The sequence below is a fragment of the Lithobates pipiens genome, unplaced genomic scaffold (assembly GCF_037356315.1).
Source record: "Lithobates pipiens isolate NorthernLeopardFrog02 unplaced genomic scaffold, aLitPip1_a1.2 Scaffold_8, whole genome shotgun sequence".
NCBI classification, from domain to species: domain Eukaryota; kingdom Metazoa; phylum Chordata; class Amphibia; order Anura; family Ranidae; genus Lithobates; species Lithobates pipiens.
In genome coordinates, this window is record NW_027507903.1 from 93064798 (window position 1) to 93092162 (window position 27365).

The 27365-nt window shown below is 39.5% G+C and overlaps 1 protein-coding gene across 13 annotated transcripts in view; it reads left to right on the forward strand.

The window, feature by feature from the left end:
• Window positions 1-27365, forward strand: part of TJP1 (tight junction protein 1) — a 738699-nt gene that overhangs the window by 671410 nt on the left and 39924 nt on the right. For 9 of the 13 annotated variants that reach the window (XM_077473241.1, XM_077473242.1, XM_077473245.1 and 6 more), the window contains 13 exons: window positions 19-127; window positions 1981-2200; window positions 3637-3821; window positions 6941-7036; window positions 10950-11032; window positions 11400-11610; window positions 13548-13648; window positions 14163-14510; window positions 17481-17729; window positions 18239-19120; window positions 20180-20274; window positions 21615-21839; window positions 26420-26470. In XM_077473241.1, the coding sequence (XP_077329367.1) occupies window positions 19-127; window positions 1981-2200; window positions 3637-3821; window positions 6941-7036; window positions 10950-11032; window positions 11400-11610; window positions 13548-13648; window positions 14163-14510; window positions 17481-17729; window positions 18239-19120; window positions 20180-20274; window positions 21615-21839; window positions 26420-26470 (2855 nt within the window). The remainder of the gene's footprint in view (window positions 1-18; window positions 128-1980; window positions 2201-3636; window positions 3822-6940; window positions 7037-10949; window positions 11033-11399; window positions 11611-13547; window positions 13649-14162; window positions 14511-17480; window positions 17730-18238; window positions 19121-20179; window positions 20275-21614; window positions 21840-26419; window positions 26471-27365) is intronic. The other 4 variants (XM_077473243.1, XM_077473253.1, XM_077473247.1 and 1 more) reach the window with 1 other exon arrangement.

Sequence of the window (27365 nt, forward strand, 5' to 3'; positions counted from 1 at the left end):
GCATATTGTGTTCCACAGGTAAACAATGTGGACTTCACAAACATTATCAGAGAGGAAGCTGTCCTTTTCCTGCTTGATCTACCAAAAGGAGAAGAGGTCACAATTCTGGCACAGAAGAAAAAAGATGGTTAGTATTAGTAACAGACCTAGATGATAGTTTTCCAAAGTCTTGTATCATACTGCATATGAATACAGGTTATGCAGTTTATGACATCTGTCAAATATTCAGATTGTAATGTTAACCTGCTAACTCATTGAATGTAGGCGCTACATTATAATGAATGAATATTTCAGTCTTTATATCCGTGATAAGTAGAGAGAAAACAGTCCTATCATTGTGCAAAGGTGTTTAAATTATCACCATAACAAATCACATAGCTCTAGAATGTTCCTATAATGAAGGGAGGGAAAGTGAACTACATTGCTCATGCTAGGACTGGCACACTAAGGTACCTACTAACCTATATTGTAAATACCTGCCACCCCAGTTTGTTAGTAGCATTACACTTCCAGGAGGTTCTATCAACTTTGTGAAATTATATTTGCACAGAGTTATGTGTTTCTCCTGCCCTAACATGCTGAGGCCTGCTGATCAGACAGTTGGCACTGAATTGTCTAAGTTGGGGTTAGTATGTCTTTCTGCCCATTCCTGGAAACACTGTACTATTCTCAGGCTCAAATATTGGTGGACTGCATGTATGGTCAAAGCCTGAATCTTTGGAATGCCTATTGTCCATCATCTTTGATACTTGGTTAGTCTTGGCTCAGTGGTTGTAAACCTTTACATACACCCAGTGAAGTGAATAGCCTCAGGTGATGCACAGCGATGAAACAAATCCTCCTACGCAAGTTGTATCTGTTTGCAGTCTTCTCTTTTATGCATCCATTCAAAATGCTGAATTTTATTGCTTGTCTGAGAGTTCAGAACAAGGGAGTGGAGAGCTGAAGTTACTCTGCAGAGCTCAGCAAGGAGAACTGACAGCTGATTGGAAGGGACACAATCTCCTCCACACATCACACAGGAACAGAGCTGAGGCTGTCAATCAGCTGGAGGTCCCTCACCATTTTTTTTCTTGGTGTCAAGAAAACTTGGCAGAAGAGACTTATGCTGATGAGAAAGGAACAAAGCAGCAGACAGAAATTACACTTGCTACTCTTGAGTACACACTATAGCGTGATATGCTTTGTTCATATTTCATGTCTGAGGTTTACAACCACTTTAAGTCTTGTGAATTTTGGTGACCTTGTTTTCTTATTTAGTAATGCTTAAAGCATTTGTAAAGGTTCAGATCATTATTATTTTTTTAAATCACAAACATGTCATACTTGCCTCCTCTGTGCACAGGGCAGCCCCGATTCTCCTGTCCTCGCGTCCCCAGCCTGCACTCCTGGCCCCTTCCCCCTGCTGAGTGCCACCCATAGCAAGCTGCTTACTCTGGGGCACTTGTGCACGCTTGCTTCCGAGAGCCGCCTTGGTGTGTCTGAGACACAGTGCACTACTTGGCCCCACCCTCAGCTCCCTCTTCACTGGCTGTGATTGACAACAATGAGAGCCAATGGCTCCCACTTCTGTGTCTCAGCCAATCAGGAGGGAGAGATCAGGGAGAGCGTCTGCTCTAGTCTACCTTGCTGGATTGGGCTCAGGTAAGTTAAAGGGGGGAGAGGGGGTGGGCTGAGGGGGGAGCAGCACACTGAAGGTCTTTTTACCTTCATGTGTAGAATACATGAAGGTAAAAAACCTTCAGCCTTTACAACCACTTTAAGATAAGACCTCTGTATCAGTACTTCCTGGACCCAGAAGATGGGAGTAGACCCCCAAATACTTATGTTGTAAACTTAACTGTTTGTGCAAGAAAAAAAAAATGATCATGGAAAGTACTCAACTCTGTTTAATTTGAGTAGAAACCTGGAATTATCAATTAGTGGTCAATTGTGAATTCTTACGAGGTTTTTAAATCATTTTCATATTGTTTCTTCCAGTTTATCGTCGCATTGTCGAGTCAGATGTTGGGGATTCCTTCTATATCCGAACGCATTTTGAGTATGAAAAGGAATCGCCTTATGGACTCAGTTTTAACAAAGGAGAGGTATTCCGGGTGGTGGACACACTGTACAATGGGAAACTAGGATCATGGCTAGCTATAAGAATTGGGAGGAATCACAAGGAAGTGGAAAGAGGGATTATTCCAAACAAAAACAGGTAAGAGAAAACTGGTAAAATACTTTATTGCTGAATTTTGTTAGGCCATCAATTTACTATTGTGCTAAACAACTTGGCTATTATAATCAGCCTCTAAACCTAAGATGGTTAATCTTGGTAGTAAGGTATATACAGCTACAGAAGTACAGCAGAAAAAAGGTGCAGCAGTAGTGTAGGTCTTGGGAAACCCTGAAAATGCTGTAATCTACAGCTCATTGGTGTAATCCGTGAGCTGCAGATATAATAAAAAATAAATAATAAAATTGACTTCTTTAATGTGAAACCTGGGATTACTTTGGTGTTCAGTTATCACTAAATTGTCGCCTGAGAAATACAAGAATGTGTTGTAAAGCTATAGACCAAAGGATGGTGTAATTCATCTTGGTGTTTTACATATGTATATCTGAACCTCTGATGGTAACATGCAGGGGTAGAATTAACAATATGTGCATGGGCAACAGAGTGAGAAACTATGATTTATTTTTTACACTTGCAATACTAAAACTAAAAAAAAATTTCACTAACCTAAAATGTGCTCTTCAAACACATTTTATGACCCTTGGATGCACCTCAACTGCCCACCCTACAGAGGGGAGGACAGAAGCCTTGTGGCAGAGATGCCCCTGTGGGGAACAAAAGAGTGGCACATGGGGGAATTCACTGATGTCCACATGCATTTGTCAAAAAGGGACCCCTGCTGCTCCTGTACCAGTGAGCGAGGACCTCAAACTCATGACTATAAATCGAATAAAAAAGGAGAGAGTGATTTATCCCATTTATAGGAAGTTTATCTAAGTGCGGGGCGTGAGTGTGTAGCTGGAGGTGGAGGCAGGAAATGTGCTTTGAGAACTGGCACATGGTATATGGTGACATCAGTGCAGGAGCTCAAAGAATACATTCAGGCTAATATAAGTCTGTGGAGGAACCCCTGGGCATATCTCACGGAACCCTAGATAATGGAGCTTTTTTGGTTTGCAAAATGTTCAAACCAAAAATTTGGACCTTTGCCCTTGTGGAAATGTTTTAGTGTTAATTACAGTATTGAATACCATCCAATCTGCAATATACAACTTGTTAGTCCAGTGATGACAATCGTATAAGGTATAAAAAAGGATCTATGCTGCCTATAAACATCTTTTATGTAAAAATAATAAAATTCCATAAAACTGTACACTCTGATTTCCTGAACAAATAGGTTTTTTGTTTGTCGATGCTTCCTGATACTGGCCTTAGACCAGGTTAGGTGATGCTGGGATAAGAAATTTACCTTGCAGCTGATTATGGTCTGACCCCAAGAAGTCATCAAGAAAAGACTACTGGTTGTAGAGGAAAGGCATAACGATGTCTTACAATTTATTGCTGCATTATATTTTCAATGATCTTCTAACAGGTTGTCATCATTTTTTTTTTTTTTTTTTTTTTTCTATTTTTATCAGAGCTGAGCAGCTTGCAAGTGTACAGTACACTCTTCCCAAAACGGCCGGTGGCGATCGTGCAGATTTTTGGCGTTTTCGAGGCCTCCGAACTTCTAAGCGAAATCTCAGGAAAAGCCGAGAAGATATCTCTGCCCAACCTGTTCAAACAAAGTTTCCTGCATACGAAAGAGTCGTGTTGCGAGAAGGTTTGATGTTCCTCACTTGTCATTTTATTGACCTTTTTTCCATTTAAGCTATGTTCCTTTTAAAAGGACCAGTTTCCTTAAAGTGAAACTCTGGTCTTGAAGATGGGGTATTGGAAATCCTATATACCAAGAAGACATTTAGGGAACTGGCCTCTTCTCTGTAATGCTATCTTCATGACTAACTTAAACACATCCTGTTTTATTTTCCTTTGCATATACATTTTTAGTTGAATTTCTTGAGTTGCATCATACATACAGAAAGGCACATGGTTACAATTTCTTGTATAAACTCACACATTTATGTGAAAATATACATACAACTGAGTTCACTCATCCCTGCACCCCCTCCTTACCAGATAGGGTGGCTGACAGTTTCTCTTTTTTTAAACGTTCCTGTATTTGAATATACAGCATCTCAAAAAGTGAGTACACCCCTCACATTTGTGTAAATATTTTATTATATCTTTTTATGTGACAACACTGAAGAAATGAAACTTTGCTATAATAACTCAACACACTGCCATTTAATGTCTAAACCGCTGGCAACAAAGATGAGTACACTCCTAAGTGAGAATGTCCAAATTGGGCCTAATTGGCCACTTTCCCTCCCCGGTGTCATGTGAATCGTTTAGTGTTACAAGGTCTCGGGTGTGAATGGGGAGCAGGTGTGTTAAATTTGGTGTTATCGCTCTCACTCTCTCATACTGGTCACTGAAAGTTCAACATGGCAACTCATGGCACAGAACTCTCTGAGGATCTGAAAAAAAGAATTGTTTCTCTACATAAAGATGGCCTAGGCTATAAGATGATTGCCAGACCCTGAAACTGAGCTGCAGCACGGTGGCCAAGACCATACAGTGGTTGAACGAGACAGGTTCCACTCAGAACAGACCTGGCCATGGTTGACTAAAGAATTTGAGTGCACGTGCTCAGCGCCCTATCAAAAGGTTGTCTTTGGGAAATAGACGTATGAGTGTTGCCAGCATTTCTGCAGAGGTTGAAGGGGTGGGGGTCAGCCTGTCAGTACTCAGACCATACACCACACACTGCATCAAATGGTCTGCATTGCTGCCGTCCCAGAAGGGAAGCCTCTTCTAAAGATGATGTACAAGAAAGCCTGCAAACAGTTTGCTGAGGACAAGCAGACAAAGGACATGGATTACTGGAACTATGTCCTGTGGTCTGATGAGACCAAGATAAACTTATTTGGTTCAGATGGTGTCAAGCGTGTGTGGCAGCAACCAGGTGAGGAGTACAAAGACAAGTGTGTCTTGCCTACAGTCAAACATGGTGGTGGAAGTGTCATGGTCTTTGGCTGCATGAGTGCTGCCGGCACTGGGGAGCTACAGTTCATTGAGGGATTCATGAATGCCAACATGTACTGGAACATACTGAAGCAGAGCATGATCCCCTCCCTTCGACGACTGGGCCGCAGGGAAGTATTCCAACATGATAACCCCAAACAGACCTCCAAGACAACCACTGCCTTGCTAAAGAAGCTGAGGGTAAAGGAAATGGACTGGCCACGCATGTCTCCAGACGTAAACCCGATTGAGCATCTGTGGGGCATTCTCAATTGGAAGGTGGAGGAGCGCAAGATCTCTAACATCCACCAGCTCCGTGATGTCATCATGGAGAAGTGGAAGATGACTCCAGTGGCAACCTGTGAATTTCTGGTGAACTCCATGTCCAAGAGGGTTAAGGCAGTACTGGAAAATGGTGGCCACACAAAATATTGACACTTTGGGCCCAATTTGGACATTTTCATTTAGGGGTGTACTCACTTTTGTTGCCAGCGGTTTAGACATTAATGGCTGTGTGAGTTATTTTGAGGGGACAGCAAATTTACACTGTTATACAAGCTGTATACTCACCACGTTGTAGCAAAGTGTCATTTCTTCAGTGTTGTCGCATGAAAATATATAATAAAATATTTACAAAAATATCAGGGGAGTACTCACTTTTGTGAGATAGTGTTTTTGTATTTGTGTGTGTGTGTGTGTGTGTGTGTGTGTGTGTGTGTGTGTGTGTGTATATATATATATATATATATATATATATATATATATATATATATATATATATATATATATATATATATACATACATACATACATACATACATACATACATACATACATACATACATACATACATACATACATACATACATACATTACATTACATTTTTTCCATATTTATGTTTTCCTATGATAATGTAGTGCAAAGTGGTGTTAAACTTTTTACTCATAAGACCTTATACTGAACTAATATAACTGATTAAAAAAATCGTAATTATGCCCACACTTTTGCTCAATAATTTCAATGTTCGTGCTGAAATACATGTGACTAAGCAGGGCTGGACAATTCCCAGTCATGGCGATTGAAAAAACTTCTCATGCGACCAGGCCAAGTTTGACTTTGCTTTGTCTGTCACATGCAACGCGGGCAATATAGTTGGGGACCAGCCATTCCCCCTTGCCTTCCTGGTAGTTACTGAGCACATCATGATTTGATCTTGTAACTGGAAGTTGTAAGACTCACAGCTATGTGCAGGCTCACTTGTGGCAGAACTACATCCATAGCTGTACAGCTGTATATCTCTGGTGGAGAGCATCATCATTTTCACATTAACCTTGTATACTCATGACGTATACAAGACGTTGTGTTGGCATGCCTATGTGTACAATCCTGCAGGATATAGGCACTTGATCCAGTTTTTTTGATTATATATTGTGTTCCATTGTATATTTCTCCCCAGTCTTTGGGATATGAGCAGAGAATTGTGCATGGTGTGGTTGGTTGAGAATGTTGTCAATGTTGTTTCTTATTCTAGACATTTTTGGGAGAGGGGCTTTTGTATTCGATTTGCAATATGATAATTTGTAATGAAGGACTGTTTCAGCACTTGCATTGCTATTGAATAGTAAGCAGAACTAAGCTGACAAGGTTCACTTTATCACATTTCTGTTTTTTTGCTGAATGATGTACTTCAGTGGTAATTCCTTGTTTACATACAAAGGTACAGAGTAGTATCATTTTGAAAATGTGTTTTAACTGACTTCTCATTTAACATTTTGCATTTCATTGTTCAAACTGTTTGTCCTGTTCTCTTCCAGCTGGATTCCTCAGGCCCGTTGTTATCTTTGGTCCCATTGCTGATGTTGCACGAGAGAAGCTAGCTAGAGAAGAGCCTGATATCTATGAGGTGGCAAGTAAGTTTGCACTGTTTTGCTGCAGTTGGTATATACGTTTCACAATGAATGGTTACACTAGGCCTTCGTCTAGCTGTCATTTCTTTATAAGCCTGCTGACCATTCTTGTAAATGTTATCTAATAAAGATTAGAAAACTCTGAATTGAGAAAACCCAAGATGCATATCCGATCGCTAGAATGCAAACATCCATAACATTAATAAATCAAATAGTGTGACACTAAATTAATACAACATTATAGAAAATATATTGTACTTAATGTGCATAAAACTCTAATATAAATTAATGATAAAAATCTCAATTCATAGAACGCAAAAGTGTAAAATAAATGCAATTTTACATTTCATAACAAATTCACCAACGTAATAAAATTTGTGTTTTGAAAAAACAATATTCAAATTCTTTAAACAAGTCCCAATTCATGAATTAACAAATCTCAAAAATAGGCAATTCATTTGCAACATCCAGACAATAGGTGTATTGTTCCATGTGCAAGTGAATGTCGCTCTTATTCAATAAATATAAGCAATTTCAAGGAAGACATTTTTTTTTTCCCCCCTAGTCACATAATTTTTAGTGGATTTTTTTCATAATACAAAAAATAAATAAGCATTTCCCACAAAAAACTCCACCCAAGCACACCTCCCAAAAAAACAAAAATACATTTCTATATTTACGCTCCCCTGACTATGCTAAAATCATTAGACCCCTTTCACACTGGAGCTGTTTTTTAGGCACTTTAGCACTAAAAATAGCGCCTGAAAAATGCTTCATCTGCACTCCCCGTGTGGAAGCCAGAGTGCTTTTACACTGGGGTGCTGCTCTGGCAGGACGTTAAAAGTCCTGCAAGCAGTTTCTTTGGGGAGGTGGAGAAGCATTGTATACACCGCTCCTGCCCATTGAAATGAATGGGCACCGCTGCGAAACCGCCTCGGCAGCGGTGCTACACGGGCACTATTAACCCTTTCTGCGGCCAATAGCGGGGGTTAAAAGCACCCCGCTAGCAGCTGAAAAACGTCACTAAAGCGCTGCTAAAAAAAACTAGCTGGGCTTTACTGCTAATGCGGCTGTAACGTGAAAGGATGCTTACTCAAGACCTTTCATCTCATTAATGCTCCTCAATGGAATATATATGCTTATCTCCCTTCTTAATGTCATTATTGTTTTTCCTCATCATCCTTAATTGTCTCAACTGATTGATCAAACTGGTTGAAAACTAATGACCAATGCCAAATTTTTAGGAATTTTTTTAAAACTCCTCCTATGTTTTATATATCAATTCCTCTCATCTTAGATTATGATTGATCACCCAATCAATGGATCTATTGTTGGCGGGTATCTTGATATCCATTTTTGTAATATAAGTTTATGAGCCATATATATAGTTCTCAGCCACATCACATGCATTTCAGCTGGGTGGGTGCCTCCCGGTATAATCCCTATCAATGCTATTTTTATTTCAAAATGAACCTATGTAAAACATAACAGATTTAAAATATCAAATACACCCTCCCAGTAGCAATCCAGTTAAGACATTGTCACAGCATATGTATGTGTGCCTGTATCAGTAGTGCACCTTGAGCAGTTTGGTGTATCTGCTTTGCCCCAAGAGTATATATTTAAAGGGTATAGTGGGCACTGTGAAGAGGATAAGGATACTTCAAATAAATTCTTCAGAGCTTGTTTCCACTCCTCATCACCAAGTGTCTCCTAGATCCCTACACCACCAACTAAAGCTATTCACTTGTGAATTAATTCTAACTGCATTCGAAAAGAAGAATATATACTCCTCTATAAGTCCCTGTTTAGAGCGTTTTGCAGTTGCTGCCAAAGTTAGGATTGATGAAGGATTATATTTTAATAAAAAAGTCCCTGCATAACTTTGCAAAGCGTGCCGCAGTTGTAGATATTGAGAAAATAGTTTATTAGGTAAATTATATCTTTCTGCCAGTTTATTAAATGGTTATCAAAAATTTGACAAAGAAGCAGAATTCTAGCCTTCTTCAATAGATCACAATTTTAAAGATTTGCAACCTCAGGCAATTGCAGATTATTCTATATAGGTTTATATTGTTTATCTCCCTCATGTTGGGCATCTTGTTGAATAGTAGTCCAAATCTTATTAAATGTAGGCTAAACTATGTTTTACTATAGAAATGATATGCTACAATTAACTGTACCTGCGGATCTATCGGCAGCTGAGAGAATATAATCTGCTGTATGGGATCCTCTGACATTCCATCCATTTAATTGCTGAAGTTGGGATGCCAGATAATACAATCTGGCATTACAGCCAGCCCTCCCTTATCTTTAGGCAGCTGCAGAATTTCCAATCTAATCCGGGGTGTTTATATCTACAAAAAAGTACTCTAAACAAGGTATCTATTTGTTTAAAACATTTGAGGAAGCCATACATGACAATTATGCAACAGATATAATAGTTGTGTCATCCATATCATCTTTATCAAATTTTCTCTTCCTGTTATTGTTAAAGGGAGTTTACTCCAAATTTTCCCTGCTTGCTTAAACCACTTAGTGATTGTAAACGTTCCTGTTTTAAAAAAAAATAACAACCATGTTATAATTGCCTCTACTGTGTAGCTCGTTTTGCACAGAGTGGTCCCGATCCTCCTCTTCTGGGGTTCCTTGGCGGCTCTGGCAGCTCCTCCTCTCATCAGATAACCCCCCTGAGAGAAGCACTCTACAAGGGGGTTTCCGTGGGGGCACACTCCCGAGTCCAGCATTTGCGTCCACAGACTCGATTCCCAGACTCGTCCCTGGCGTCCACATCATTGGATTTGATTGACAGCAGTGGGAGTCAATGGCTGCACTGCTATTAATCTATCCAATCGAGAGCCGGGACCCCATGCAGAGAGGGAGAGCGCGTCTCCACTGAGGGAATTACGTGACTCAGGTAAGTTAAAGGGGGGGGGGGGGGAGGAGGTCACTGCATTGGATGTATTAAGGTGAAAAAAACCAAGGGTTTAAGTAGTGGGACTAAATTCCTCTCCACTTATGTATTTACTTGTAACTTGTATGCCTAGATATTTAAATGTAGAGACTACAGCTTTTTGAAAGGCTGAATTTGGCAGGTTGGTCACCAGAGGATCCACAGGTAAAAGAACTGATTTATCCCAATGCATTGTGAAACCTGAGACTGAGCCATATATATTAGACACTGTCCCCTTCAAAGAAGATAAATGGGGGTTATTTACGAAATGCAAATTCACTTTGCACTACAAGTGCACATGAAAGTGCATTTGCTCTAAATCTAAGGGGTAGATCTGTAATGAGGGGAAGCTCTGCTGATTTTATCATCCGATCATGTGCAAGCTAAAATGCTGTTTTTTATTTTCCTTGCATGTCCCCCCTCAGATCTACAGCGACTTTACTTCCAAGTGCAAAGTGGATTTGCCTTTAGTAAATAACCCCCAATGTGTCTCCCAAAAATAAGTGTATCATCTCCATATAAGGCAATCTTATCCTCTCCTAAGGGTCTACGAAACCCAATTATATTCATTGATTGATAGATAGAGGCAGTTAAAGGTTCCAGGGCCAATGCAAAGAGTAAAGGTGAATAAATATTTGTTATATTCAATGTTGATCACCACCGTGATATCACCCGTGATGTAAGATAAGGTTGGCTCCTTACCAGATAGCATGGATCATATTAAATGGTCAACAGTGCATTTAAAATAACCAGGATGTCTTTCTGTCACTCCTCTCATCTCTCGTGTTTTTTACCATGAAGTACCCCTTCTAGAGGCAAGATAAATTCCTATAGCAAGGATATGTTATCCTGTTTTTTCATGAGGGTGCAATGTGAACTATAGTAATCCATATCTTTAACATACAGAAATAGGCATTTTATCTTTTTATCTGCGTACTCAGTGTTTTGTTTATTTTTCTGTAGGAAGTGAACCAAGAGATGCAGGTACTGACCAGCGCAGCTCTGGGATCATTCGTCTCCACACAATCAAACAGATTATTGACAGGGTGAGTGATTAATACAATGGGATGTTTTGAAAAATAGCCTGAGTTGGTCATCTTTCAGCTGAAGCTGACAGTTTCAATCGTGTCTGTGTAGGATTGATGCTAGCTGATTAGGCATTTAAATCCAACAGCAAATAGATTTTAACAATTTATCGGATGCTGTAAAGAAATTGGATTTTCTTGCTATGCTTTTGCCTTTATATGCATTTACCTGTGCTTCCCAAATGCTAGCTCAGGGATATAGGCATTGGAGATCCTTATATATGTGTTTATAACATACTGCCTGGAAATAAACAGGATGATTACCTATTTATATAATTTTGTTCTGTGCTCGTATTAGTGAATTCATGCAGTGCTGTTGTTTCTACAGGATAAACATGCACTTCTGGATGTGACCCCAAATGCTGTAGATCGCCTGAACTATGCACAGTGGTATCCAATTGTAGTGTTCCTTAACCCTGACTCCAAGCAGGGTGTGAAAACTATGCGAACGAGGTTGTGTCCGGAATCTCGAAAAAGTGCCCGAAAACTTTATGAACGTTCACATAAATTACGCAAAAATAATCATCACCTTTTTACAAGTAGGTACAAAATACATTGTGCAAGTGATAATTTTTTGACCATTTGAAAGCTTTACAGGTGACAGGATTATTTAGAATTTTTGCCATAATAAACGAGACATGTTTGAAGTAAAAAAAAAAAAAAAAAAAAAAATTAAGTTTTGCAGAACATGCTATGAGCTGCTGGTTTGTAAGGGCCTATGTGGTTATTGCACATGGTAATGCACACACTTCAGTGTGTTCCATTACCATATATTTTGAATGGCACCCCAACCCACTGTTACAGTAGTGGTCAATGCTTCTGCATTGCTGTGCGTTGTGCTGGTAATAAAAAAAGGCCTTGTAGATTTTTGGACCATTTCCTCCCGTTTGCAGCCAGTTAATAATAAATGAGCTGCCTTAATGCAACACACATTGATGCATGACATATTGCATGTAATGCAGTACTCTATGGTTCAGAGAAAGTGAATGGGCCCTAAATAATGCCAGCAAGGCACATTACAACCTGACTGCACAGGTGAAATAATGTGCATTTATTTTTTTCCCTGGAGGTTGCAGAGCATTACCACAGCGATCAGGAAACCATGGGTGCAATATCAGGCTCCGTCTGCATCTCAGTATAACCGTCTGCCTGTACCAGCAGACAGGTAATGGCGAGCAGGAAAATCAATGAACTACAGGGGCGCTCACCAATGTCCTCAGGTCATTGAGAGCTACAAGCCATTTGCTGATGGTACTTGTAGTTCGTTCATTCTGAAAATTCTTTGAATAAATTAAGTGGCTGTGTGTACGGAGTCCCGCATGGCCTCACCTTTTTTAATTTGTGATCAGGAGAAGATCCCTTGCGTGCTGTCACACTAGAGGGGTCAGAGGGGCACAGGCAGGTTCTCTTTGATTACATGTTACACCCTAAATACTGGTGTAATTCTTTGCCAAAGGTGAATTATCCTTTAATCAAATGGTATCTTATGCTCCAACCAGGCATGACCTAAACGTGATTTTTACAGTATAGGGGCATATACGCTTCCACAGCAAGAAAGGAAAAATCATTATGTATGGCCACATTAAAGGAAACCTGTCAGGATACAAATATGGCTTTGTGGCTTTTTTTTTTTTGTTTTGTTTTTTGTTTGTTTTTTTGTTTTTGTTTTTAAAGTCATGCTCCAGGACTGCCAACCTCCCCATACTGCAAGGTACATTACAGACAAGTATACAGCTAGTGAGGTGTCAGATACTTCACATCTTTGTCCCAATTCGGTAAATGTAAAGCAAGGATAAGGATGGTAGCCCTGCAGTCTCATCATCCGTGACAAGGCACTACCCATATTGCTATGGGTTATGGGGATATGACTTCAAACTAACTGGAGGATAGTTTAAAACTAATCTTAGAAAGTATTTTACTGAAAGGGTAGTTGATGCTTAGAATAAACTTCCAGCAGAGGTAGTGAGTCGGTCATTTTAGTAAATGGCTTAAAACATGCCTGGGACAAACACTGACCTATACTAAGACAAAAAAATGAATGAAACTAATTTTTTTTTTCTGCAGTACTTTTCTATGTTTTCATCTGGACTGGTTGCCTTTAAACCAAGCAGACTTGCTTGCAGTAATGCATATGAATTGCCTGGAATAAATGGATGTTTGATAGAGTGCTTTGTAGTGTGCTTTGTGTTCTGACCACATGATGCTGCTGGACCATAAATACAAATGCAGACAGCACGAAAGTACTTACAAATCTTATTCTTCAATGGATATAAAAATGTTGTAGTTTATTACAATATCTATCCTCTAATTCACTGGTAAATCAGTGTTGCAATTATTCACTACATGTTCTACTTTCTCTTTTTATATATCCATTTAAATATTTTGGGCTTTTTTAAAGGTTGCTATCTGCTATGCCAAGATAACAGGATTAAAATAATGATGTATTTAAATCTTTTTAACGCGTCTTGTTTGACAGCAACCATTAATCTTAATTCTATGAATGATGGCTGGTATGGAGGGCTGAAGGAAGCTGTACAGCAACAACAGAACCAGCTGGTTTGGGTCTCGGAAGGCAAAGTAAGATTTTCTCTAAGTTTTAGTATCTCTGTGCATGAGTTTGTGGCAATGTTTTCAGCATACTCACTAGAATGCAGTGCCTGGAATTCACTTTACAGAAGCTGCAAATGTATGAAACCGCTCATTTTGCCTTTGATTTAGATGTGATGCACAGTACAACTGACACTTAAAGTGTTTTTTTTTTTTTTTTTTTTTTTTTTTACTTTTAACACTCTTGCTGAAGGTGTTTACATGTTTTAAAGGACATATTTTTTTCTGTTAGCAACTGTATTAATTTTTTAGGGGTATCATGTGTTCCAAAAGCCATACATACAATGAAACACTAGCCATGGGTTGTTGAAATAGTGGGGATAGTGTATAGTTTTCAGTATGTGCATTAGTGGAAAAGATGTCCAGACAATCGTGTGGATTTTAGAAAGCTATCTAATATAGTAAATAAATTCCTGGACTTCTCCAGCAAAGATTCCAGATGTAGCATTACTAACCTGGTCTAACTTGACTTCATTCGGTGCAGGCAGAAGGAGGCACAGATGATGATCTTGATTTGCATGACGACCGTCTATCCTACTTATCAGCTCCAGGTAGTGAGTACTCAATGTATAGTACTGATAGTAGGCACACTTCAGACTATGAAGATACGGACACAGAAGGAGGGGCTTACACTGACCAAGATCTGGATGAGACGCTTAATGATGAGGCAGGGACTCCGCCGGAGTCTGCCATTACTCGCTCTTCTGAACCTGTTCGGGATGACAATTCAGGAATACATCAGGAAAACCAAGCCTTCCCATCCTATCCACAACACCCACAGCCAATCATCAGAACGGATTCTCCGGGATTTAAAAATGTTCCTTCTCAACAGGTAAGTCCAGTTTAGCTTTTTGTGCATGCTTCTTTCTAGTGTAGTAAATTAAATGTATAAGGTATGTTAATATTCAGACACTGTTTAATGAATAAGTTTACGTTTTATTTAAAGACTCAGAAAAATAGGGTTCTTGCTTAGCATGAGACCTGCTTACCAAACTATTGGTATATAGATGGTTAAACATTTGTAGAGACCTTTCACAGGTTTACAGCCATGTTTGATCACATATAGGCCATTATTCATACAGAAGTGTTAGGCCATCATTCATACAGAAGTATATTTACACACACAGGTAGCAGATATTTAAAGCAACTATTACTTAAAGCCAGTTTCATTGTGATGCAAGTCCAGGATTTCCCAAGTAGATGTTGGGTAGAGGTAGGTTTTGTCATGTCTTTTAGTATTTCCTTGTTCAAATAGTTTGACTAGGGTAGTTATAAATAAGGGTAGGTCTGCCTATTAGAGTGGATGGCTCATAAAATTGAGTGTGTGCGTTTTAAACACCAGATGTCGCTGAGTATTTTAATGGCTGAGGGCCTATTCACAACACTAGGTACATCACAGTGCATTAATTGAAGAATTGTGACATGTAGACCTAATTAAAAATCAAATTGTCATAGTATTTATTTCTATTTGTTGGATCTTCCCTAAATGTATAGGGTACTTTTTTTTTTTTTTTTTTTCCCCTGGCTTTTAGAACTGGTATGTCTTGTCACGGTATTCCAGTTTTCTTATGTGGTCTGTTATTTCATAGACCAATATGTTACCAGACTAAACACTTTGAAAAAGCATTCTGCAGTATTGCTTTAAGAATTGGGGTATGTATATTGCAGTAATCTTCTTATCCTCTTTCACTGCATCCCATTAATATAAACCTGTAAAAAAAACTTTGAAGGCTCCCTTGATTTGCTTGACTTTCTCTGACCTCAGTACTTTGAGTCACTTACCCGTTACAAGCATGCAGCTAGTGAAGTCAGGGCAGTGTCAGATGCCCTGATGTGCTATCTACTACTTCCAAGCCAGTGATTCAAAGACCAGCATAACGAGCAATTGACATTTTGAAAAGGAGACTTTGGTACCAGAGCCTATAGATTTTTTCCGTACAGGTTTCCTATAATGATCCGCTTCTGTTTTTCCTAGTGAAGGTTGGAAAATGCAGAGAACCTAATAGGTTGTTTGGAGGAAATGCAGAACTTTCCATTCAGATACTTTGCTTAATTATGCTAAAACCTGAATGATATTCAATGGGATTGCTTTAATAAAACTGGAAAGTGCAAAATCTGGTGCAGCTCTGCATGGAAACCAATAGGCTTCCAGTTTTGTTTTTTATTGAAGCTTAATTGAGCAAGTTGAAGTTAGAAGCCGATTGGCTACCATGCACATCTGCATCAGATTTCGCACTCTCTAGTTTTGGTAAATCAACCCCCATGTGTTTGTGTACTCACAAGTCCTATTTCCTTATGACTTGTCCATTGACATTAAACAAGAAAACCTCTCCAAACTCACCATGCGAGTTTCTGTCTTCTCAATTTACCATTGTCTCCAAAAGAGATTGATCTTGGATCTTACGTCAACTAGTTTGAATCGGTGTACACAATAAAAAGTAACTGCAACCAAGGCAGAGTGGTGAAGTTTTTTGCATGTATGAAGTTTGCGACGGGATGTTTATGTTGCTCAGGCGCCGACCCTTGGCGAAAATTGAATTGGTTGCCATGAGCAATGATTTGCTTTTGGTCACTTGCATACATCAGTGTGTGTATTAAGCCATGTTTGTTAAAGGTGAAGTATGGCCAAAGCTCTTCTGGCCATACATCTCTTGTGGGTCATAGTTCTACATTGAGTTTTAGTTCTACACTCCTGTGCCCCTTATTCAGCAGGCAGTGGACTAATGCCCGCTGATGTCACAGAGCCAGTCTGGGCTCTGCAGGGATCTGAACTATGTCTGATCCATCCAGGTGCCTGACCAGCAGCTGGCTCAGCATCTCAACGCACTGCTGATGGCCTGAGCCAACCACTCCTGCCACAGCCTAGCACTTCAGTGAGTGCTGGGGGGGCAGCACAGAGTTAATGACTGACAGTCATCAGCTCTCTGCTAACAGAAGCCTGAGAACTGAGCGATCAGCAGTCTTTGTTCACTCCTAACTCTGTATTAGAGGTGGTGAAGGAAAGATGTAGGATTGGACAGATGCTGCATCCACCAAGGTGAATATGTGTGTGTGTGTTTGTTTTATTATTATTTTTTTGTTAAAATCTGCACTTCTGTTTTAGGGCCGGTTCACACAGCGAGGCGCGGCGAGGCGTCTCCGACTTGCCTCGCCGCGACCTGCGGGGACCTCAGCGGCGACTTGCAGAGGACTTCTGTATAGAAGTCAATGCAAGTCGCCCCCGAAGTCGCCCCGAAGTAGTACAGGAACCTTTTTTCTGAGTCGGAGCGACTCAAGTCGCTCCTCTCAGAACGGTTCCATTGTACAGAACGGGGGCGACTTGCGGGAGCGAGGCGAGGCGAGCCGTGTCGCCTCGCATCGCCTCGCTGTGTGAACCGGCCCTTAAAGTAATGTTTACTATTTACTACTGAAGAATGTAACTTTTATTGTAAAAAGAAGAATCAAGAAATCTTGTATGCTTTGTTTTTAAAGTGATCTTTTTCTTAGTCAATTAGCTACTAACATGTTCTTTGGGACTGAAATTATGCAAAATACTGTGTTTGTATATATTTTAATATCAGACTTTTTTTTATAGGGTACTAAACCAGTTCAGTACTATAATTGCCTAGCTTAGTCAGATGTAAAAAAAAAAAAAATATATAAAATAGATGTTTTTTCTTTGCTTTTTGTGTATCTGCTTTTAGGATGAGTTAGTAGCTGTATAGATCTGTAGTTGTGAAGCAGTTCTTAACAGACTGCTATGACATTTGGATTGCTTTTTTGTGCTGTATTAAGTGAACACATTATTTTACACACTCCACAGAAAGCAGACGCCTTACCCGCTGCCCCTTACCTTTCTCTGCCGTCTGAAACAAACACTGCAAGTTCAACTGCTGCTGTAAATCCTAATGTAACTCTAAGTAATGTCAGATTGGAGGAACCAAACCCTGCCCCATACAGCTCTTACCAAGCACAAGCTGGCCCAATGCGATCACCAAACACTGAGGCAGCTCACATAATGCTAAGAGACCAAGAGCCTTCATCTTTACCTGTGCACATAGATCCAGCAAAGGTACCTGTGCTACATTGTTGCACCAGTCTGTTCTACTTCCAGTCATACTTGCATCTGAGATTCTTCTTTCTTTAACACCTTCTTCTTTAACCTTGCCTTACTGATGGTACCTGAAATACGGCACTGTATTGGTCAGGTGCCTACAGTAACAAAGGTAGTCAATAAATTGACATTGGAAATTTGGAGCAGTTCACTATGCTGCATCTAAATCAACTGGGGTTTACTTTGCTTTTTTTCTTGCATGGCTTTCCAGTACTGCATGCTTTCCTTACCAACTTCATATACCAAGCAACTTGCTATAAATGTCTTTTATGTTGCAAAAATCACGTTGCTGAAAACCTAACGTGTTTTTCCATTTAACATGTTTCCAGCACTGCTTCACACTTCATAGAGAATGGAAATTCTGCATGTTTGCTGCCACCCTGTGGCTGGTGCTTTGATGTGATTTGATTTCTATTATCCTGTGTTTTGTTCTGGTTGTTAACCGAAGGCTTTCTTTTATCATGCAGGTTTTCAGAAAAGAGCCATATTCTGTGGAAGATAATCCCAGGCACAACTACTTGATGAAACAACAAGTGCTTAGCCATCAGAGACCAGAGAAAGAAAGCAACCTGAACTTTGATGCTCTTCCATCCTATGCAGAAAAACCAATGAGTAGAGAGTTTGATGCATCTTACAGATATGAATCTGCTTCAGAATATGTGGATCCATACCCTCATGGTTATGATCCTCGAATACATAGTGATGATCATGTGCCTACTTATGATGAACAGTGGGGCTATTATGATGATAAGCAGCCGTATTCATCCAGGTCGCAGTTTGATGGTAAGCATAGGGACTTCAGTGTGAGGCAGCACTCAGAAGAAAGCCTTGAACGCAGCTACTTTCCACAACAGCCTCGATTTGAAGAGCCTCCTCCTGTTGCCTACGACAATCGACCTCGACCAGCTAAAAACTACAAAGCACCCCAGCTACTATATGAGGAGCCCGCTCCTGCAGAATATGATATGCATATGCGTTATAAACCAGAGCCTCAAAGCTTTCCTTCTGTACCCACTTCTAGGGCTGCTGAAACTAAACCATATTTTGATCCACATCCAAGAGGCTATGACCATAGTCCTTCCCAGGGATTTAATGCAAAACAAGGGCAATATGATCTTTCTCCTAGAGGGGAAACCATGCCTCCTCCTCCTCCTCCTCCTACTCAGATGAAGTCTGACCTTCTGCCAACCAACAGTAAACCTGTTCCTGCACCAGCCTCTGTGAGTGAAGATGATGATGACCCAGCCATGAAACCACAGTCTGTTCTTACCAGAGTCAAAATGTTTGAGAACAAGAGAACGGTTCCAGGAGAAAAAAACAAGGACGTTAATGATGTATCTGTTTTAAAGGTATTCAATGGGTTTATTCAGTTATACATTCATAGCAGGCAATCATTGGGTTGATTTAATAAAGGCAAGTATATTGTGCATTGCAAGTGCACTTGTTTCAGAGCTTAGTAAATTAGGTAAAATTCACTTTGTAAATAATACTCAATCACATGCAAGTAAAATAAAAAAACAGCAATGTTGCTTGCACATGATTGGATGATAGAAACTATTAGAGCTTCCCCTCAGATCTAGAGCAAATGCACTTGCAGTGCACAGTACATTTTCCTGTAGTAAATCAACCTCAATGTATTACACTGGTCTTAGGCTAGGTTTACATCTGTGCAGGTAATTGCTGCTGTGGGATTGCTCCCATTTCTGCAGCCGCAAACAGCTGCACAGAATAATGCTGAAGATGTGTGCGGGTGCCAATAATCTTAAAGGATTAAATAAACTTAAAGGATCCACACTGCACTTGCAGTTCCTGTGTGGGCTGCAATTCCAAAAATGGAGCAAGGACCTTTTTCCCTGCATTTCAGGAGGCACAACAGCCCAATCAAATGAATGGGCTGCCATGCCAGTGCCAAACACTGCTTGCAGAGCTGCACTGGCGTGAACCAAATCTTTTTTTTTTTTTTTTGTTTCTGGCTTAGTCTTCTCTAATACCTGTACACAACACAAATATAAGGATATATGACATATGTATATTGGTTGCCTTTGGCAGTATAAAAAAACTGAAATAATGCACTGCATGTAATTTCTCCTCCTTAGTAGAAAAGACAGTTGAACTGACATTTTCACACCATTCACACAAGCTTGCTTTTACTTGGATTCACAGCTTTTTGGGGGAAACCTTTATAAAGAGGAAACTAAATTTAGAGACATAATGTGCTTTAAATGCTCTTTCAGCGTGATTATATATATATATATATATATATATATATATATATATATATATATATATATATATTCTCCATCTAATAGATGGATTTTTTTTTAACATACCTTTTCTGTAGGGTCATCTGTTTTAATTTTTGACTTTGGAAGTTTGTCACTAACACAATTTTATTTTTTCTATTCTAGGCTCCAGAAGTTGCACCCAAACCAATAACTGTTCCAGTAACTGCATCTAAAGCTGCTCCACTGCCTCATTATGATCAAGAAAAGCCTACTTATCGGTAAGGAAGCAAACTTTCACAAAGTTCCTTTGTTATTTAAATGAAAGTGGCTAAACCACACATGCATATTCTATAACTGCTTTTATTTTTGCTGCTAATGATATTTTTTACCTCTGTGACTTATGAGAACTGTGGAGAGATCAGTCACCAGCTAAGTGAATGTGCGGTCCACTAAAGGGGAGTTCATGCTTGCTTGATAAGTACCTCTTTTCTATTTTATCTGGTTGCTTTTAAACATGTTGTTTCAGTCGCTCATCACATAGAGATATATATGATAGACTTTTTTTTTACATTTTTTATTTTGAGGATTCTAATGCATACTTTGTCATGAATTGATAATGATGCAAATTTCCTAATTTTAAAGAAGTTCTTTAGGAAGCGCTAGTTTTTACCTTCTTGCCGCCCTGATATGTAGACCTCCTTCTTAAAATTTTATGGAAGGTTGAGCTATAAATATAGTCCAGGCCATAGGTCTCCAGACTTTCAAAACAAAGGGCCATTTTTCTGCCCTTCAAATATTAGGGGGGCCGGATGGGAGTAAAAAGCACACTGCCATCAGTAAGAGTAAGTAATGCCATAGGCCTGGTGGTCACTGGGAGTAAAAAAAAAAAAAATTACATTATTGGTGTAAGTTGGAGGAATAGTACCCCATCATTAGTGTCAGTGGGAGAATTGGTTCCCTGTCTCTGGTGTCAGTGGGAGGAATAGTGCCTCATTGGTCAAAGGGATAAAGACAAGGAAAGGTTCACATCCACAGTTTGGAGACCCCATGGTCTAGACCCACACAATAACAGCCCCTTCCGAGGAATGCTGGTTTGCAGGATCTATCGCATGGGTACATGTAGATTGTGCTTTCATGGTGCAGGATCTTTCTTGAGGCTTCCATACACAGCTTGAGATTTGACCAATTCATACTGAATCGGCCAGCGTTTAAGCTCTGGCACCATCCATCCCAACCAAAGTTGATTTGTTCAGTCGACATTTGTAGTAGTACCTGAGTAGAAAATTGACAGCCAAACAGATGCAGCTGTGTTATGGGGAACCGGCTGTCAAAATACAGAAATTGCCAGGAGAGATTCGTCCATCTGCTCTGTTTGGCGTGGATGGAGGAATCTGTTACTTTTCTTTCATTCAGCCTGCTGACTTAACAAAAGCAATCATACATATATATGGCCAGCTGTGGTCACTTGTCCAACTTTACAAGCCCGGATCACACCTAGTCCTCAGTAGTTCATTCCTCTGAGAACATTAAAAAATTATACAAATAGTTAATTTCAGTGCTAACGTTCTGCTTGTGCATTTCACACGCGTTATTTCATTATTTGTTTTATTTGTTTCAGTGTACCCGAACCTCAGAAACCTCAATTGAAGCCACCAGAAGATATAGTTCGTGCTAACAATTACGATCCCGAAGAAGATGAGGAATATTATCGGAAGCAGCTGTCTTACTTTGATCGTAGAAACTTTGACAAGCCCACTACTGCTGTTCCTACAAACATCCTCCCTGAACCTTCTAAACCTGGACAGTCTCAGAGCCAAGTTAGCTTTAACAGCTACCCCTCCAAGTACGTTCTGACATGCTGCACTTGTCTCTCTCTGACCTCTTCATTGCACCTACATCCTGACCCTTTGCAGTGAAAGACGTAGCACCTCATGTGTGAAAGCTGTACTTGTGACTTTACTCTTATCTAATGTGTGCTGGGAAGATGGGGCTTCTCTAACGTGTTGTGCTGTCACATGCGTTTGTAATGAAATCATACACTGCAGGTGTATGGATACTTTAAGCACAAGGTGGCAAAGGCTAATTGGCAAACTTACAATCCTCTTTTAAAGTAGATAACCTATAATTATTTCTATCTTGCCAAATTTAAAGTGTAGGATCCTTCCTTTTCCATTTAAAAGAAAGATTATAAACCTAGATAGTTTCCATTTAAAAAAAACAAAAAAAAAAACTATAGTAGTCTGTATAAGCTATTATACACTGCAGTGTATATTCAGTTGCCATGCTAGACTATTAACTATAAGTAATTGTTACTGCTGAAGTGCAATAATGAAATGGCTGCTTAAATAACTGTAAATCTGTAACAAAGATAACCTTTTTAAATGCTGGTTGTGGTTTCTTTTACAGGCTGGCTCCTACATTTCTTTAATACAGTTAATTTAATTTAGTTAAACCAGGGAGAACATGATTACAATAAATAACTACAATTAAAAAGTTATTCCTACAGTTATCTGACATATTTATAGGGCACAAATGGACAGGAATATGTGGACTTCAGATAATACCCTAAGCAATTAAAGCACTTTATTACATGCCTTATTTTTGCATGACCTGTACTGTCTCATAAACCTCTCTTGAATAATTGTTTCGGTTTGTTTTGGAGATTACATCTAGGTTATAATACTCACTTTCACACCTGCTTTTCTGATGGATTAAATACTGGCTGCACATGTGTGTGTGCGTGCATGTGTGCGTGTGTTATGTATGCCTCAGGGTGTTTGTATTTCAGGGATTCAATGTGTCTTTAAAAGTCTACATTTATATTCACCCTTTAGAGACTTGGGCTCAGTTCACACAGGGGCAGCACGACTTGCAGCGCCGCGACCTGCACACGATCAGCGGCGACTTGCAAAACGACTTCTGTATAGAAGTCAATGCAAGTCGTCTGAAGTCGCCCCAAAGTAGTACAGAAACCTTTTTTCTAAGTCGGAGAGACTTGAGTCGCTCCTATTAGAACGGTTCCATAGTACAGAACGGAGCGCGACTTGTAAGGCGGCGAAGTCGCCTGGACAAGTCGTCCCTGTGTGAACCCGAGCCTAAAGCCTAGTACACACCAGTTTATTTTCGTACAACCCCGCAAGCTGAACGAAAAAAAATAAGACTGACAGCTCAGGTTGGAGCAGCTGTTCCAATTATCTGATGTTAGTAAAGTGATCGGCCTGTTAAGCTGTGGATGCCATTGGCTGAGAACACTGATCGGGAGCCGTTCAGCTGACTTTTTTTGGTTGTGTCCTTTCCGTTGGCCAGCTTCTGTCCAACCGGCTGCAGTATACTCAGGGCGAATGTCGGTCAGTTTCTATTGAACTGGCTGTTGCCACCCAACATTCGGCTCATGTGTACTAGGCTTTATGTAGAACTAAAGGCAAAGCTTTTGTTTAGAGTAAGGGAACCCTGTCAGTTTTTTTGTTTTCTGTCTTCGTGTTATTCACTTCTTGTCCCATAGCCAAAGCAAGAAGTGATAGAAAGTCCCTGATTGTCACTAGAACTTGTATCGTCATTGTAAGCCTTCCCTCTGTTCCTGTTCTGGTGACAACCCAAAATTTGGGATTTTCTTTCACTTTTCTCAGTGATAATGATAAACAGGACAAATAGAGAGGGCGAATCTCCCTAAATCAGGGCACTGACAGGTATTCTAATCCATCTACATTCTCTTCAAATCTGAACAATAAATTTTGCCTTTTAGTTATCTTTTAAAGTGGGACTATAGACAAAATAAAAAATGGGAAAATATGATGCTGTCACTGGCAAAATTACAGTAGTTTTTGTTTTTGAGTTCCTTCATAACATTAGTATTAACTTTTTGATCCTGACAGCAGATCTGCTATTTATCTTAACAGGGTGACAACGCAGTTCCTTCTGCGATAAAAATCACACAAAATTGCTGTCCTGTAGACAGGGTAGTCTTAGATGTATTTGTAGATAGACATTAAAGCAGAACTAAAGTCTCCATACTTGGCTGTCCAGCAATCCTGCGCCGCAGTCTTCCTCTGAGTGCTGGTCTTAAGCCCCATACACACTATCAGATTTTCTGCTGATTTTTGTCTTCAGATTTACCAAAACCATATAATATCCGGTCAAACCTTAGGAGTTTCAATGTGTATGCAATCAGGCAGGCCTTGCACTACATGGTTTTGGTAAATCTGAAGACAAAAATCGGCAGAAAATCTGATAGTGTGTATGGGGCTTTAGGGTCTCTTTGGCTGGCGGGGGGGATGCAGCATGTGCAGGAACCTGTCATCCCGGCATTCAGACAGGTAGGGGCATTTTTTTGTAGGTCTCTCCTGCAATAAAAGCCTGCTGCCTGCTCGTGTTTTTTGACAGCAGGACTTCAGTTCTGCTTTAATTAAAGAAAAAAAATAAAGAAAAATGACCGCTTAATCCCAGCTAAGAAGTTTATTCTTTTGGGAAAAAATCTTTTGCTAAAGGACTGTTGTAAGCACCCTTGTCTGTGATAACTGTTCTTTTCTTGAACCATTTAACATGTCACTTTGGTGGACAGCTTGGCATGTTAAAGGAAGTAAAAAAATTGATCTAATGAAAGATCAATCTTATCATTGATAAGATCAACAGCTATCTACTGGAAGGATCAATTGGTACTAAAATTATGTTCAGTTAGGGACTCGTGTAAACAAAAGTCCCGTAGTAATGCTAGTAAATAACTGCATCATATATGTAATTTCTGACTTTTCTAATCGTTCCATTTTATTTATAGTAATCATTCTATAATCAATTGACACCATGTTGGTTCTAGAATGATAGAATTTTCAGAAGAAAAGTAGCAAAAGTTCGCTTAAAGGCTAAGTTTCTCAAAATAAATATTTCAGTTGTAGGTAATGTGTTGGCACGTTGAGTCACCCTTTTACGTCTCACTTTTCTCAGGAATCAGAACAGAAAGATCTGTAATGCTAGCCATTATGAGGAAGTCAGTCTTGTTGGATCTTTCTTTTCCAGTAGTATGCAAGCACTTCTTTTTTGCGGAACGGCTAAGACTCCATTTTTGGAGGAGGGCGAAGCCAGGAACTACAGCAGCATATCTCATTACTGGAGACATTGAGAGAGCGGTTTGGCAGCATTTGCTGGCAGAATGTTGTATTCCTCCACTGCAGGAGCTTCTAAACATCTTCACTTTTTCGGCCTATTTTTTGTTACCTTTTATATGGGAAGGGCTGAGCTGTTTAATTAGATTTGGGCTCATCTTGATACCCAGCTGTAGTGTTGTAATTGGATATGAAAACTTTATTTTTTCTTTGTTTCCTGCCACTTCTGGTTTCAAATGCATAGGTGAGTGATGTAGTTAGCCTATCCTACTGACACCACGACATCCTAGAAGTCTTTGCGCATCCTAAGCTTCTAACATCGTGCGGTTTCCAGACCGGAAATGATGCGATTGGGAGAAGTTTAGATGCCATTTTTTAAGAAATCACGGATAAGAATGGGCACTGGCTTCAAATGCCCACAGTTGTGATGGCCGCTGCTGGGTTTTCTGCAGGGGATAATAAATTACACTTTTGGCAGGTACTTTATTATATGGACATGAATGAGAATATCCAAATTGGATGCCTGAAAATCATGAGGATGTTTTTATTAAAATTTGGGCTAGGAAGACTGTAGCGTCTCTTTAAACCTTTTCAGTGACTTTGTATTCATTTTTGAGGTGTAAATTTGATTTGTCGGTTTTAATACATTGATGCAGATATGCAGAGTTACAAAAGATTTTTATGTAATGGCTTATGGATCATGTACCTTACGTTCTAGTTACCTGCTGATGATGGTGCCTGATGAATGTGTTCATTACCGGGGGTAGCAATGTGCCAGAACCAAGCAAATGTTACAAGAATTGTCTTCATTTCTCCTACATTTTGTGCCATTCTCTATTTGAATTGCTTTGATTTTCTTACTTGGAGTCCACATTAAGTTTAGCATAAGATATTCTTGAGCAGCCAATTAGTCATTCGATCTGTACACTGTGATGCAAGTGGAAGGAATGAAAGCCTTTGTGTGAAATGGTTATTTGTGCTATCTAAACTATGTTATCAAATAATCATTTGTTATATAATCCAGTGTGTGATAACAATGCTAATATGATCACTGTGGCTTATGTACTATGTCTTCTCAAAATAGATCCTAGGGACCGCTTAAAGTTTTCTTTCCTCTTTTCTCTCTTAATGCCAGCAATGCTCTGCTTTTTCAATGTTTTCCATAAATAACCTTCTTAGATTAGGAGTTTGTCACTCTTCAGTAGGTAGACTTTGTGTAAGTATTTTCAAAAGAAAAAAAAAAAAGTCTTGCAAGTCTTAATTTACTTAAAGGTAGATTGACCCTTTTCTTTCATTCTTCTGTCACATTTGCTTTGCCACCGCCTAGATTTCTTGGCTCTTACACTAGCTATGACTACTTGAAAAGGAACATCAAGTGGTAAGATTGGCATTAACACAAGGCTGTCTTTGTCATTCCTCTTAGACTTACCACAGCATTATGTGCACCCAGCTAAAGTGGTCATTTTAGACAGCCTGTTATCTGTTTTTCCTCTACAGATAGAAATAAATTTTTCAAGGTCAACCCAAAATCAATCAGTAAATCTAAACCTATAATGTCTTTAATTCTGCTAAATAAAATTTTTTTTTGCCACACTAGTGCACATAAAGCTGGGGGTTGTTATTTGGGATGCTTCCAGTTCCAGTTGGCATTTGTTTGTATGTCCAGTTTGCTGAGAACATCAGCAATGACGATGAATAAGTCTGTGTCTGGGAGTAAATCCTGGTTGCATCATCTGTGACTTGGACGGATTTCCTGCTTGCTTTCTTGCTATATTCAATGTTGCTGGAAAAAAAAAAAAGTCTCACGGAGGAGATAAATCATACATTTGGAATGGACAGTAAACAAGTCATCTGCCTCTGTTTGTCGAGTTTGTGCTGTTGCATTAACATCCTGATTCTGTATTGTTCTCCACCCAAGGCGTGAAGGTGGCTGTTTCTCGTTTTGAGTGAATGTATATACGGCAATACCGGTCATACATGAATCACTTAGTGTGTGTTTGAAAAGTGGTGAACTGAAGACATTGGCAGTCAGTATTCGCTTAATGAATATGAGAACCCTTGTCCCAGAATGCAGATCAGGCAAGTAGAAGAAAAACATTTATTATCTGATCATTTGGCATATATATCGATAAGCTAGGGTATTGTTACCTGTCTGCATTCGCTTATAATGGTCTCTCATGCATTCTTAAGTGATTCTCGGTTGATGCCTAAATGTTCAGTTCTGCTATAATTAGTAGCTAAGTGAAATGTCTCCATTGGGATTTAAGCCCCTC